At 33.9% G+C, this 13,010-nt stretch overlaps 1 protein-coding gene across 2 annotated transcripts in view; it reads right to left on the reverse strand.

The window, feature by feature from the left end:
* Positions 1-13,010, reverse strand: part of PSMD14 (proteasome 26S subunit, non-ATPase 14) — a 45,895-nt gene that overhangs the window by 12,082 nt on the left and 20,803 nt on the right. For both annotated transcript variants that reach the window (XM_039696674.1, XM_039696666.1), the window contains 4 exons: positions 11,753-11,824; positions 11,308-11,427; positions 10,114-10,184; positions 8,994-9,144 (listed from right to left, as the gene is read on the reverse strand). In XM_039696674.1, the coding sequence (XP_039552608.1) occupies positions 8,994-9,144; positions 10,114-10,184; positions 11,308-11,427; positions 11,753-11,824 (414 nt within the window). The remainder of the gene's footprint in view (positions 1-8,993; positions 9,145-10,113; positions 10,185-11,307; positions 11,428-11,752; positions 11,825-13,010) is intronic.

Here is a 13,010-nt window from a genome sequence, read left to right on the forward strand (position 1 = left end):
ATTAATGTCCAGTGTACTAATGAGCAATGGGTGAAGTAGGTGTTAATTATGCCACAGTAAGATCCATGAAAAAAGCCCCAGTGAGCACTTGGAGGTGTGTACAAGCTGAAGTATCCTCTCTATATTTGTGTATTTCGAAGTACAGAATGATGCAGACTGATGACAGAAACATGGTCACTCCCGATTCTATGATGGAAACTTCAGACACAGTATTTTGAACAAAGAACTTCTAAGGATTAATTAAACCCAGCACGAAACACCATTCCATTGCTTAGATTTTTGTTGTAAAAAGTCAGTATTTCCCAACCAAAAAATTTAAGCTTTCATTGTACTTAAATTATTTATACAATATAATACAGCTTGTACTCTTTTAGTAAAAATTTGTTTCCAAGCTTCATGCTAAATTCCTTTCCTAAAAAGACATTAAAAAGTTAATCAGAAGTCTATGTTATTGGGATGCTTTCCAGAAATTTGAAGGTAATTTTTTTCAAATGCACTTCCATAGTGCAACTCTTTCACCACTCTGACCATTTAATTTTTCCTTGTGTAAGTGTCTCCAGACTTTTCAGAGGTCATTTCAACAGCAGACAGCTTATAACAAAACCATTAGCAGTTTGGCTAGCTTAAGGAAACCTCTTACTTTCCTTTTTTGTTTATTATCACTGCATGAATCTGCAGCATATGAGAGTTTATAATTTCTCAGGCTTGTTAAATTCATGTTAAAGGTCTGTTTTCTTGTTGAATAAATTTTGTTCATATAATGCTGCCTATTTCATATACTGAGTCTTTAATAGCACCTTTGGTCTATGCGCAACTCACAGATCAAAACAGAGGACTAAAATAGGGGTTGATGATGCTATTTACATGTGTGATTCCTGCTGTCTTCTTGTTAGTAGCTTTAATATAATAGAAGACCTTGTCTGTTTTGTAATTAACACATCTTTACTGGAGAGATATTTGGAAGTGATTGCTGTGAATATACTGGTTAGTAAAATAAACACAATCACACACCACTTTCTGTTATCAGACAAATTTGTGAATTGTACACATTATACTCCAGATCAACAAACTGTGATATAACAGCCAAGTAGAAGACACATTTATATAACCCTTTATTTTTCTGAAAATATGTATTCAATCTGACCTTGCAAATATAATTAGCTTGTGGGATGTGTGGATTTCAGTACCATGGATGCTTTACTAATTGCAGTTCTTGGAAATAGATACTAAATATTTGGAAGCTGCCAATACAAAATAAAAACTGCATCTTTTTGTACATCTGTCTTAGCTTCAAAATGCATAATAATCTAAAAAACAATAACTATACAGTATTTTTTTAGCATTTGCCTGGGGTCAACAGTCCATTCTAGAGTCCATAGAATGTATTTTTAGAAAGAAAATTTGCAGTTATGTCCTGTGTAAATTTCAGAACAGCTATAATGAATATGATTAAAATTTACTCACAGTCTAAAATGAGCACTGGACACCTCAACTCCTATATAGACAAAAATCTGGCCTCTTATAGTCTCCACGCAGTTATTAAAAATAATGGCTTAATAAAAATTTAGGGTATTCAGTAGCCAGACTTTTTAAGCTTCTCTTCAAAGTGTGAATGCCATCACTCTTTAGTTTCTTACTATCAGATACTGATAATACTTGAATATTATCAGTTACTCTAAAACAGTCATCATAACTTTGTGGGGTATTTAAAAAAAATTAATTCAAGAGTACTTTACACACTTGATTCTTAAATCCCTCCAATATTAAATATCCAAACAATAATGAATGAAATAGCTTCATTTTTCAAGTCCCACTATATTTTAGTCGTAAACTTCAGTTAAGCATAAGTCAGCCTTTATTGTTTAAATTTTTTAAAAAATCTAACATCAATATTTTTCCAGTGAAGAATCTATGGCATATGGTGACTATCTTTAAAAATGCATTGTATCCTTGGAATTCAAATAGTGATGTATTGTTTATGCCATATGTTTATGAACAAACATACCAGTGCTTAAAGACAACTGCAAAGGACAGAGTGAGGTTCTGCCAGGTGTGGAAAAAGAAGTAATGTCCCATCTAAAATCTCTTTTATCACCTGCAACTGACCTGTTATCAACTGCTTAGTTTGTTTCTAGATTCTTTAAAAATGAAATGGAACACGTGACCAGAGAAGTGCAGCTCAGGTTTATGACCATTTCGTTATTTATGCTGCCATGCACTGTTAGACAGCTACAAGTGAAGAACATCTTCTGTCCCCTGCAAGCCCACAACATAAAAAATTCAAAGAAATCGTACTTTTTATGCCATTTCCAATGAAAAGCACTAAGAACTGAAACTGACTCATGCCAAATGCATATCACTGAATTGCTGTGATTGTGAGTTTGAAGTTTGCAACATGGAAATTATTTATAAAATGTCAATTTTAGCTCTGGAAAACATATTCCTAGGAGTATGTGCATTTTCCTTCTCTATCCTTGGAGAATTATTTACTTGTGGTCAAATCTGCAGTACAACTTCAATATCCATACTGGAAGGGGAAGAGAACTACAGCATAATACATTTATCTTGACAAGTGAGGGCATGCATCCATAACTCCCCTGTAGCTGAGCCACAAGTTTTAAAGCTATATGCTTTAATGAAGATAAATGGACTATTCTACATCCACCACAGCAAAAGGAAATTAAACATTTAATACTTTTCAATTAAGTCTTAAAACTTTCTGTTTTAGGGAACGGCATGAACTCAAGTAACCTATGTAAATGGTTTTGTAGGTAAACATACAGGACTTAATTAAATCATAAGCCCAAAGGACATTACAGAACAAATTTTGGAACATTAGGATTGATACTAACAATTTCAGCACTCCATTAAAAAAATAGGAGGTAAAATATGCAAAATATGTTAATCTGGATATGCATAACCACTCTAGAAAATGTAAGAAAACAGTGGTGCACTGACAGTAATAAAACTATGTAGTTTATGTCTAGGTTTACACAGCCTGAACTGAAAACACCAAGTGATCCACACTGTCATGCAGACACAATTCAGCTCCCACAAATATGATTCTCCAAGCAAAAGAACATCAATCTTTACTGAATCAACAGTGATCAAACCCAGCACAAACATACAACTTCCTTACTCTCCAAAGCAGGCTCCTATTGAAACCACAATGTTTCTGTCCAGTCAATGGCAAGAAATAGAACATTACTGTGAGACTATCTAAATGGGCATAATGTCCAGAAATGTACTCTTGATACATCAATCACAATCACATACTGCAAAGTTATGGTATCCATTTTAGAATTTTTTCATTTACAATACCAAAGTACTAGCAAATCCAGTTCTAACAATGAAAGTTGTTCCAGGTATAAAAGATTCTGACAAAATTGTAGGTATCACATTTTAAAATACATTTTATTCTAAATGCTATCTGTATAATGATTCACAATAAATAGACATCTATAATGATTCACAATAAGCACATCTCCAAAGTAGTGACAATACAGTCAATTCACTGTTTTGTTTAGTTGTTTTTAACTACTTTCAACTGTGTTACTTATTTTTAACTGTACCCTAAAGACTCATGAATTCATTTGTGTCTAGGGAAGACTAAGTCAAACTAAAGATCAAGACAAGTGCATGAAGTGGGGAGGAGGAGTTAGGTATATTAAAAAAGTCTTGTTAGGTGGCTCCAATCTGCTTACACTTATCACAAGCTTAATTCTTAATGGGCTATTTTAAATTTCAGACATTACACTAGTGTCTCCACACATCTCATTTCAAGGATTGCTCTTTTTCTACCTTTCTACCTAAAAACAAAGCCTCTTTAAATCTGGTGGTTAATTCAAACAAAGAAGGGAAAAAGACAAGTTCAAAGGAAAAATAATAGCACTTTGATAAAAGAGTGCAGGTTTAAAACCATGCAATATTTCAAAAAACTGGTGTAAAACATGCTCAGCTGAAGAAAATCTTATAGCTAGATGGTAATTCAAATATTCAGGAAATTAATTGTTAAATCGCTGTCTGCTATTGGTTTCAGTGTTTTAGACTAACAATTAATTACCAAATTATGAAACCATTCACACACAAATTTGTCTTCATAAACTGGAAAGATCTGCAGCACAAAAACGGAAGTCACCAATCTGAAACAGTGTAACACACAGGCAATTTAATCTAAACTGGAACATAAAAGTAGCAAAAGAGATCAAAACTACTTGCAAAACACTATTTTTATGGTCAGCATGCGGCAAAATGACTATTATTCTGAAGAGTAAAAAAACTGGAACCAGGTATTAACAAACCTGTAATGCTCATATCCATCACTAATTATGCAAAGGCTGTCACTTAGATTTACGAGTACCAATAGACAAAAAAGGGGAAAGAGGTTGCTAAAGTAAGTCCTCCAGCTCTCCTTAGGGTTTTCATTTTCTATAAGGAGGGTAAAACAAGCATCTATCTTTCTCTCCCTCCAGCATGACAACAGTAACTTTTTTCATACTTCAAAAACTACTAAAATAACAAATGATAAAGTTCAGCACATTTTTTAGTACTTTTTGAATAAAATTCTAAAGATCTCATAAGCTGAACAAAAGAAAGCAATTTTCAACTACCAATAAAAAGAAACTGCATGCACAAAATAGTTTCAGACTACAGCCCACATTCTGACTCTTTGAAGTAAAAAACCTTTCAATTCTAGAAGAGGTTGCTTGGACCACAGAACAAGGTTCTTCCATGATGTATGTGGCAGGAGACAGTAGTAATCAACTGAAAAGAGCAGCTACTGACAATATGCATAAAAAGGGAAAAAAACAACTGCAAGAAAAATAAAATATTGGAACAGAAATTGGCATAAGGCTGTTGAATCTCAAGACTCAAGTGGAGAAAACACTAAGTGAGATGACCTGAACTTAATGCTGAAACTGTGCTCACCACAAAGTTGGGCTAGATGATCTACAGAGATCAACTAGCATTACTTGGATTTACCAGGCTACCCAAATGTACATATTTATTTTCTTTTAACATCTGAATGAGTTTAAGATAAGGATAAAGTACCACAGCAAAATCCTCTTATGAATGTGGCAGGATCTGGTTTTAAGCACAAGATTAAGATGCATAGCATATTTGTTTTTATCTGTCTGAGGTGACTGAAAGAGAACTTATAAAAAAGTTACTGCAAAGACAACTATTTTCCTCAGCAGACAATTAAAACAGAATTTTGCCATAAACCAACAGATCTTCCTACAAATACTTCAGACAGTGCCCTGTAGAAAAAAAAATATGGCTTAACAGAAATTAAAGTTTGCTGTATGAGTATGAGATTTTGCTACCAATCCTGCTAAATACTACAAGTGCCAACAAGTTTCTCAGATGTACAAAATGGACTTCTGACAATTTTGGATATTTTATAGATTCTTATGCAAGCAATTATTAATCAAGGGAAACCAGTTAACTCTCTCAGAAGAACAAAACATTTTAAATGGTGACTTTGTTATAATAAAGATGACAAGTTTAAAACAGGTCAAAAAAGAAAATACCACCTTTTTTTTTAATTTAACAATACAGTGAGTGCAAGGCAGTAAGTTAATGCCTTTGGAGTTAAAGCTACTATGTTACAGTGGGTTTAGTATAGTTATATTTTCCTTAAGAGGTGATGAACAGCTGCTAAGTTAAGGTCCAAAAAAACACATTTATTTTTAACATTTGGCAAAGGTTTATGGTTCTCTGTACAGACATTTCAAAGTGTATGTTGGAAATAAATATGAAATGTCAATATTTAGCTTTATTCCAGATCTTTAATGAAATTACTGCTTCTGTGAAATATTCTAAATATGTATTACAGCTTCCATTGCACAGATTGGAAAACTGGAGGGGATAAAAGAAAAGTTTATTAGTAAGTATAAAATGAAACAACAGCTAGCCAGGTTGCCCCACTGGCCATATTTCAGCATGTTTACTTTTACTTCATTCAAAGAAAGCAAGCTAAAAAAAAAAGTCAAAACAAAGCTTTTCCTTTCTGGGTTCTGAGACCACTGATCTTCAGTTAAAACTCACTGCTCTGTTGTAAGTTTATTTTACAGAAAACTAGAGCAGTATTAGCCTAAATATTGCAAAATACGGTACACAGTCATGAAAAAACCTAATTTGTGTTCAAGAATATGTATGTAGAGTAGTAAGATCAGTATTTGGAATTACTTGTCCTTCATGTATCCTGCTATATTTATGCAAAAATATCTCAGTCCTAAAATGTTATTAATGCAGTTGGCATTTAATCCACAGATCTATACAAGGGGTTTATTTTTATACAAGGATTTTCTATGATTTTTTTATTTTTGTTCATTGGCTTTAAGACATAAAATGAATGGTTTGGTTTTTTTTAATTGATGAGAATTACAGGTATATTTATTTTTAAACTGCAATCATACATCCCTGTGCTATGTAGAAAACGTGTATGGAGACAAGGCAGTTAACAAAGAAGTTAACAAGTTTTCATTTTCTACAGTAACAGGGTAAACTGCTTTTTAATGTTTTAGCTAGTCAAGGTGAACCTGAGATTCCTCATCAGAATTCACTGCAACTTCCTGACACATGAAAATAACCTCTGCCCCAGTTATTCTTCACTAGCACAGCCATGACTGCTTCACTGACCATAAACTATGGCAATTTATATGGGCATGGACCTGCCCTGAGGCAGCTTTAAAATTAGCTAATGTGCTATTTTGGGCTTTGCTTTTAAATACATCTAATTTCAGACAAAACATGCCATATTAAAATCTTCTCTACCACATGTTCACTATATTTTTTTTGCCAGACAGTCCTGCTAGTATAAGGTATAATGAGTAATGATCTTGGACTCATGTAGCTAAAGCTGACCAGTATAATGGTTACTACACCAGCAAAATTACCTCTGCAAGTGGCTCTTCATGCTGGCAAATGCAGATACTTTCCTGAAACAGGCTGAGCTCGAGCTCTGCAGCACACAAAGAGGCTCTGGGTGCCATGGTAAGTTAGCCAGGCACATGAAGCACTGGAACCTCACCTAAGAAACCCCCTTGAACAATAACATATCTGTTCTCTCAGTTCACTGACAATCCAAACACTTTTTAGTGTAAGTGATCTTGCCAACAGGGATCATAAAACTCGAACACATTCCACATCTTCCAAATCAAGAAGTTAATTACAAGTGATATTCATAATTTGGGAGATTCTTTTTATTTCTAAGCTTTAAAGGATGCACTTGCCAGAAACATGACAGATGTAAATTTTTTTTAACATGAAACCTGAGAACGTAATTTAATCTGACTGTAGCAGCTAAAAATGTGTATGAAAAACAAACATTACAAGACTTCCAGTAATCTCAAGTACTGGCAGCAATGCCATAAGAGCAGCTGTAACTGAGAAATGCTTAGATGGACAAAAATTTATTCACATTCAAAATAAATATGCCAAGGATTACTTTATTGAAGATCTCAAAGATCGACAACTATGTCAAACAACAGTGGCAATAAAATTATTATAACAAGTAGCACTTAGTGAGCAAGTGTGCGGTGTGACTTATTGGGAGGCTTTCCTTCTTAATAGATTTAATAGCTACTGAGGAGGTCTAAATTAATTGCTAATAATACTCTTGACAATTATATTTTGACAAAACAAAAAGAATCCTATTTCAACATTTCGATTGCAGTGGGAAAATAAAAGTTCTAAGAAAAATAAGTTAGGAATAATTAAGTGTTCTATTGCATCTTACACTCCCCCCTACCCCAAGACTACCTGTTTTTTCTTTCTTCTCTTAAAGCAATTAAAAAAGGAACAAAATTTATACAGATGTCTAATACCTTCCAAACAACCAGAAGCTAATAATTATTTTTTGCCTGTTACATAAACGTATTTTCTATAAAATTAAGAATTTTAAAAAAAGAGAAAAAAACAACTGAAAAAGCAACTGTAGCTTCACAACATTCTGCTATGAAATTAAGTGAACTCATAGCGTTTGGTATCTTTAATAAGATCTGCCTCACAGGAAATATGCTACTACAGTTTTATAGAAGATGAACACTTTTGAAATATTTATAAATTTACATGAATATCATCCATATATACCATGACGCATTTCAATAATTATTCTACAGTACAATGGGAGTGCATGCTCAAACAAAACACCTCAGCAGTATTTTAAAGCAGTAAACCACCTAGCCAATTTCTGTACGTTCTGTAGTTTTTCTAATCCACTCTCCCTGTGGTTGAGCAAAATCGAATTGCCTCTCACATTTGCAGACAGCTCTGTGAAGGTGATAATAGAGCTGCTCCCTGCTGTCATGAGGCAGGAAATAGGAAAATGGCATATGGGGCTAGAAAGAAATAAAAAGAGAACTAAACAAGAACAAAAGAGATTTCAACAAAGGACAACTATAACCCAATATGCTTTGCAAGTTAAAATCTCTTTTCATAATGATTTAACATACTTAATCATTTATCTGCACACTTCTCAAAAATTCAAATGCTTGATATCAGCTTCTCTGTAAAGTTTGATTGCCCAAAACATTTGGAATAGAAATTTTAATAAAAATCATCATATGCAATGCCTGCAAATCAACGCATTCTCAGTACCCACATTAAGGGGCTGAACCTATTCCAATCTGTTAGTAATTGATTTCAGAATTTGTAGCCAAAATTTAACATATAAAACAACGTATACTTGGATTATTAGTTGTAAACCTGTTGAGTGACACCTGAATAGCAAAATATTAAGAGAGGATTATGATCGTTTATGTGTACTGATAGTATCAAAGACTTCTAGCCTGTTTAAGGACTACTTATGTAAGCTGCAGAACAAACTGGAAGTGATCTTTTAATTTACAGTGTAATTTTGGTTTTAATTTTTTTTTTTTTTGGATACAGTATGGGCCTCCAAAAATCAAGTACTTATACATATTTACAGTGCTTCTGTATTAAATCTTACTGAAGTACCTTAAATATAAAAAGCAAGCCCACTATACCTTTCCTTTTACACTCTGAATGGGATCCACCACCACAGCAACAGCTCTTTCTGATAAGGCTTCAAAGCTCTGTTGAGTATTGATATCTACACCAGACAACCAACAGCCAAAGCCAGGATGACTGTGATACCAACCAACTACCATCTCAGGTCTGAAACAAAGAGGACATTGAGATTTTTAAAAATATAAACACTTATCACAAGAAGAAACAGGAACATATCAGGGCATAAATTACGATGAGCCTGTGAAAAAACCACCATTAGTAATATTTAAATTACCATAGTATGGTGAAAACATGGACATGAATAAATGCGACAAAAGAGGGCTATCATTAAGGGATACATATTAGCAGTGGTAGATCATGCTTTCAGTTTTTCACCCTGTTACCACACCTTCCCTGAACCAGTTTTTACCCTTTCAGCACTTGAGTAAATATCTACTCTTTAACTCCTTGGCGTCGAAGGTTGAATTTTCACGGCAGAAAGTCCATTTCAGACATGGACAACGGGAACCAACGGTGGGAAAGGATTAAATATCAATTAAACCAGCAGTAGAACTAGGAACTCAGTCAAAAAGCAATTTGCACTGTTCTGTTCAGCTGCTGAGCCTTTTGCTAACATTAATTTTGAAGTTTTTCCCACAGTAAAAGAATTTGAGCAAGCAGACGACAACTGTTGAGAGGTAGGAGTGAAATAAAAATTTGTTTAAATACTAGGATCTTTTGCAAAATTATTTTCCATTTCTTTTCATTAAAATTGCTCATGAGTAACCTACAATTTCAAAAATTTAAAAAATTTTATTTAAAGGGTTAAATTAAAAAATCAGTCATTTAAGCAGGTGCTGTGTAGTAATCGCCAATGCTAAACTGAGCAGCATTCTAATCTTTCTGGGTGATAATCAATGCTGTAGGTTTAACAGGAGTGACAATCTCCTGACAATTGAAATGCATGAGGGGGACTGAATTACATGCTATGCTACTCACCTAATTTTTGGGGCAATTATTTATTTTTAAACATTATTAATGGCCCTTAGATCACAAGTTTTGCAGAAAGGCAGCCGTTTCTTCTAAAAACCATTGAGGGAGTACTTGTGACTGTCAGCCCTCTTTACAGTGCCTTACCTTCCCGTCTGTTTCAGCATATCCAACATTTTTGCTTGAAATACTGGATCAACTGCCTCCACACTGACACCCTAATTTAAAAGACAGACAAAAATTATAGTAGCTGTACATGAAGCAATATTATTAAAAGACAGAAAAAAATCATAGTAGCTGTACATGAAGCAATATTATCTTTTAACTTGTAACTTCACACAAACAAAAATATTCATAAGCATCTGTTTAAAAAGGCAACCTGAATACTTTAGTACTACATGACAGAACACCCTTAAATGCAAAATGTAATTTTTAGAAATGTATTTCAATGTGATTTTTTAAATGCTGAAAGATTATTCTGAATTGCTATTTAAGTAATCTTTACTATGAATAAACATGATTAAATTGACATAGGAATTCACCTTTTTCTCCTCTGTTTGGTCTGCAAACAGTGGCCTGTTGTTTGTCCCAAGTTCCGCTCTACGTGTTTTATTCAAGATAAATATCACATAATGACTTTCTGCAGATTTTTATATTATGCACATGAATAAACTCAGGACAAAAGAATTTGAAAATTTCATTGAGTGCAGCCCTGAGTTGAGACAGGAATTATCCCATGCCTGTTTCAAGAACGTTTAATTCCAGTTACACAAAATAAAGCACCATAAATTCCAATCATGCCCCTTGACTCTTCACCTCTTTAATCTGTTCATAAAATATATATTCTTACTCAAAATTTAAATACTTCTTTTTTTTAAATCACAGAACTAACATTTAAGAGACATGCAACTAATATCTGTTTAAGAGAGCAAGTTTGAAGTATATAGCAGCACCACAATTAGGGACATGACACACTTCTAATCAAACCTTTTACATTTTGAATATTTCTGCTGGCTCACAGTATATGAGTTCTGAAAGCTATCAATTTATAAGTCTTATAAGTCATGTAGTACACTATATATACACAAAAAGGACATAATATCTGCATATATTGCTATAAACATTTAAGTACTAGCCTTCACTCAAAAAGAAGTTTTGACTACATTTCTTTTTACTGAAGCCCTTTAACCATTAGACTTGTTTGTATTATAACTCACAGCTTATACCTTCAGATTGCTTCAATGAGGTAAAGCACAAAACACTTTTAAAAAATAAATTTACCCTAAGGAAAAAAACAAACAAACAAATGAAATTATCAAGGTCTAGATGTGAAGTACTCACCGTTCCAGACTGTGGCATTGCAAAAACATCAATCACTCTCACAGTATAATCATCAACAAATTCCCCAAGCATCAGACCCATAACTTCCATAGGGACACCAGCACGACCATGCTTCAACATCTGGAATTAAGACCAAATGACACCATATGTTTAACAGAAGGTTAAAATCTGATTTGAGGTAGTTTTTTCAGCCTTTGTTGATCTCTAGCTAATTTGCAACTTGTAGCACTTTTGGAAACTGTAACAAACTATAAAATAGCAAAAACAAACCAAACAAAAGAGAACTAATTAAAATAAGTTTCTGAGGGTTCCAATCAGTATTAATTTGTTTTTAAAATAAGTCTGGTCAGCACTTAGGCAGCACAAGTCCATTAACTCTGGACTGCTGCCAGGTGCTCTAACTCCAGCATTATACTCAGACATAGTATGTACACAGAACACTTACTTTCAGCAGTGCAAGTGAAGAGATATAAACCTGTTCCGCTGTATCGACTGCAGGAGCATCTGTAGGTGGCCCCTATAAAAAGAAGAAACAATTACTTTCACGATCATTGTTATTCTGCAATTTCTAAATATTTTCTGTTGTTTTGCATATTGCAAAACTTATAAAAATGCATATGTAATTGCGACTTAATAAGTTAGAGGTAGTTGTTACAAACAAAATAAAAAATTGCATACCCAATCCCCAAACCCTACTTTACAGCACTGTCATTAACATTATTTTGTAAGAGGTCACCCAGTCATCATCCTGTCACCCCCCCACCCCAAACAACACAGTCTAAAGAGCAATCTCATCAGAGCCAGTCAAATATAAAGCAGGCAAGTGTTACACTGGATACAAACCTGTTACAAGCCATTCAGCTAAGACTCAGATAAGTTTCCATTAGTCAGCCTTGCTGCAATGCTAACCTTCGTCAGCTGTAAAATATGGCCAGTTCTCCAATTAACTATGTGTTTCTTACAGTGGTGTGAATGTAAATGCTGCTGGGCTAGCATGATTAACTGGCACCAACACAAACAGCAATTTCCCTTTGCTTCATCAGCTTTCAGCTAAAGAGGACTTGCAGATAAAGGCTATGGGAGTACTTTGCAGATACACTGGTACAGTGAGAGAAAAAACGGACCTCTGATCCCTAGGTGGAAAAGCTGTGAACAAAATACTTTGCTCTTTGCCTTATGAGTAGTTATTCAAAAATTAGCACAACTGTCCCAGGTGTGAATGATTGGTTGAAACAGGTTCTGTGTACTGTTGAAATTGAAAAACACAGGAGGCAGCAGTTTAAATGTCCCTTTCTTGAGGAACAAGAGAAATATTGCTGTTATATACAGAATTCTACATGAGTGTACCTCATTACAGCAAATTAACAGCAGATTCATTACTTTATTACCAAATTTCCACTGAAAAGACAGTTCACTTCTACATAAGGTGATGCAAACTTAGAAGGGAAACAAAGCAACTATGGAAAAAAAAAAGATACAACACATCAAGTTAAAAGAGGAAAAATGGTGCCTTTACCAAACACTTTACAGATTTAGAACTTTGATTCCATAGTTATGTGAAAAACTGTGGAAAATAACTTTTGAATAAATTCTTAATTTTTCACTTCAAGTGAAAAAATTCAACATAACGTGCATCCACATGAAATCAAACAAGATACAGCGATCAACACAAGCCCTTACTTCCTGAAGATAAAACCGAATAT

The sequence above is a fragment of the Passer montanus genome, unplaced genomic scaffold (assembly GCF_014805655.1).
Source record: "Passer montanus isolate IOZ18808 unplaced genomic scaffold, ASM1480565v1 scaffold1, whole genome shotgun sequence".
NCBI lineage: Eukaryota > Metazoa > Chordata > Aves > Passeriformes > Passeridae > Passer > Passer montanus.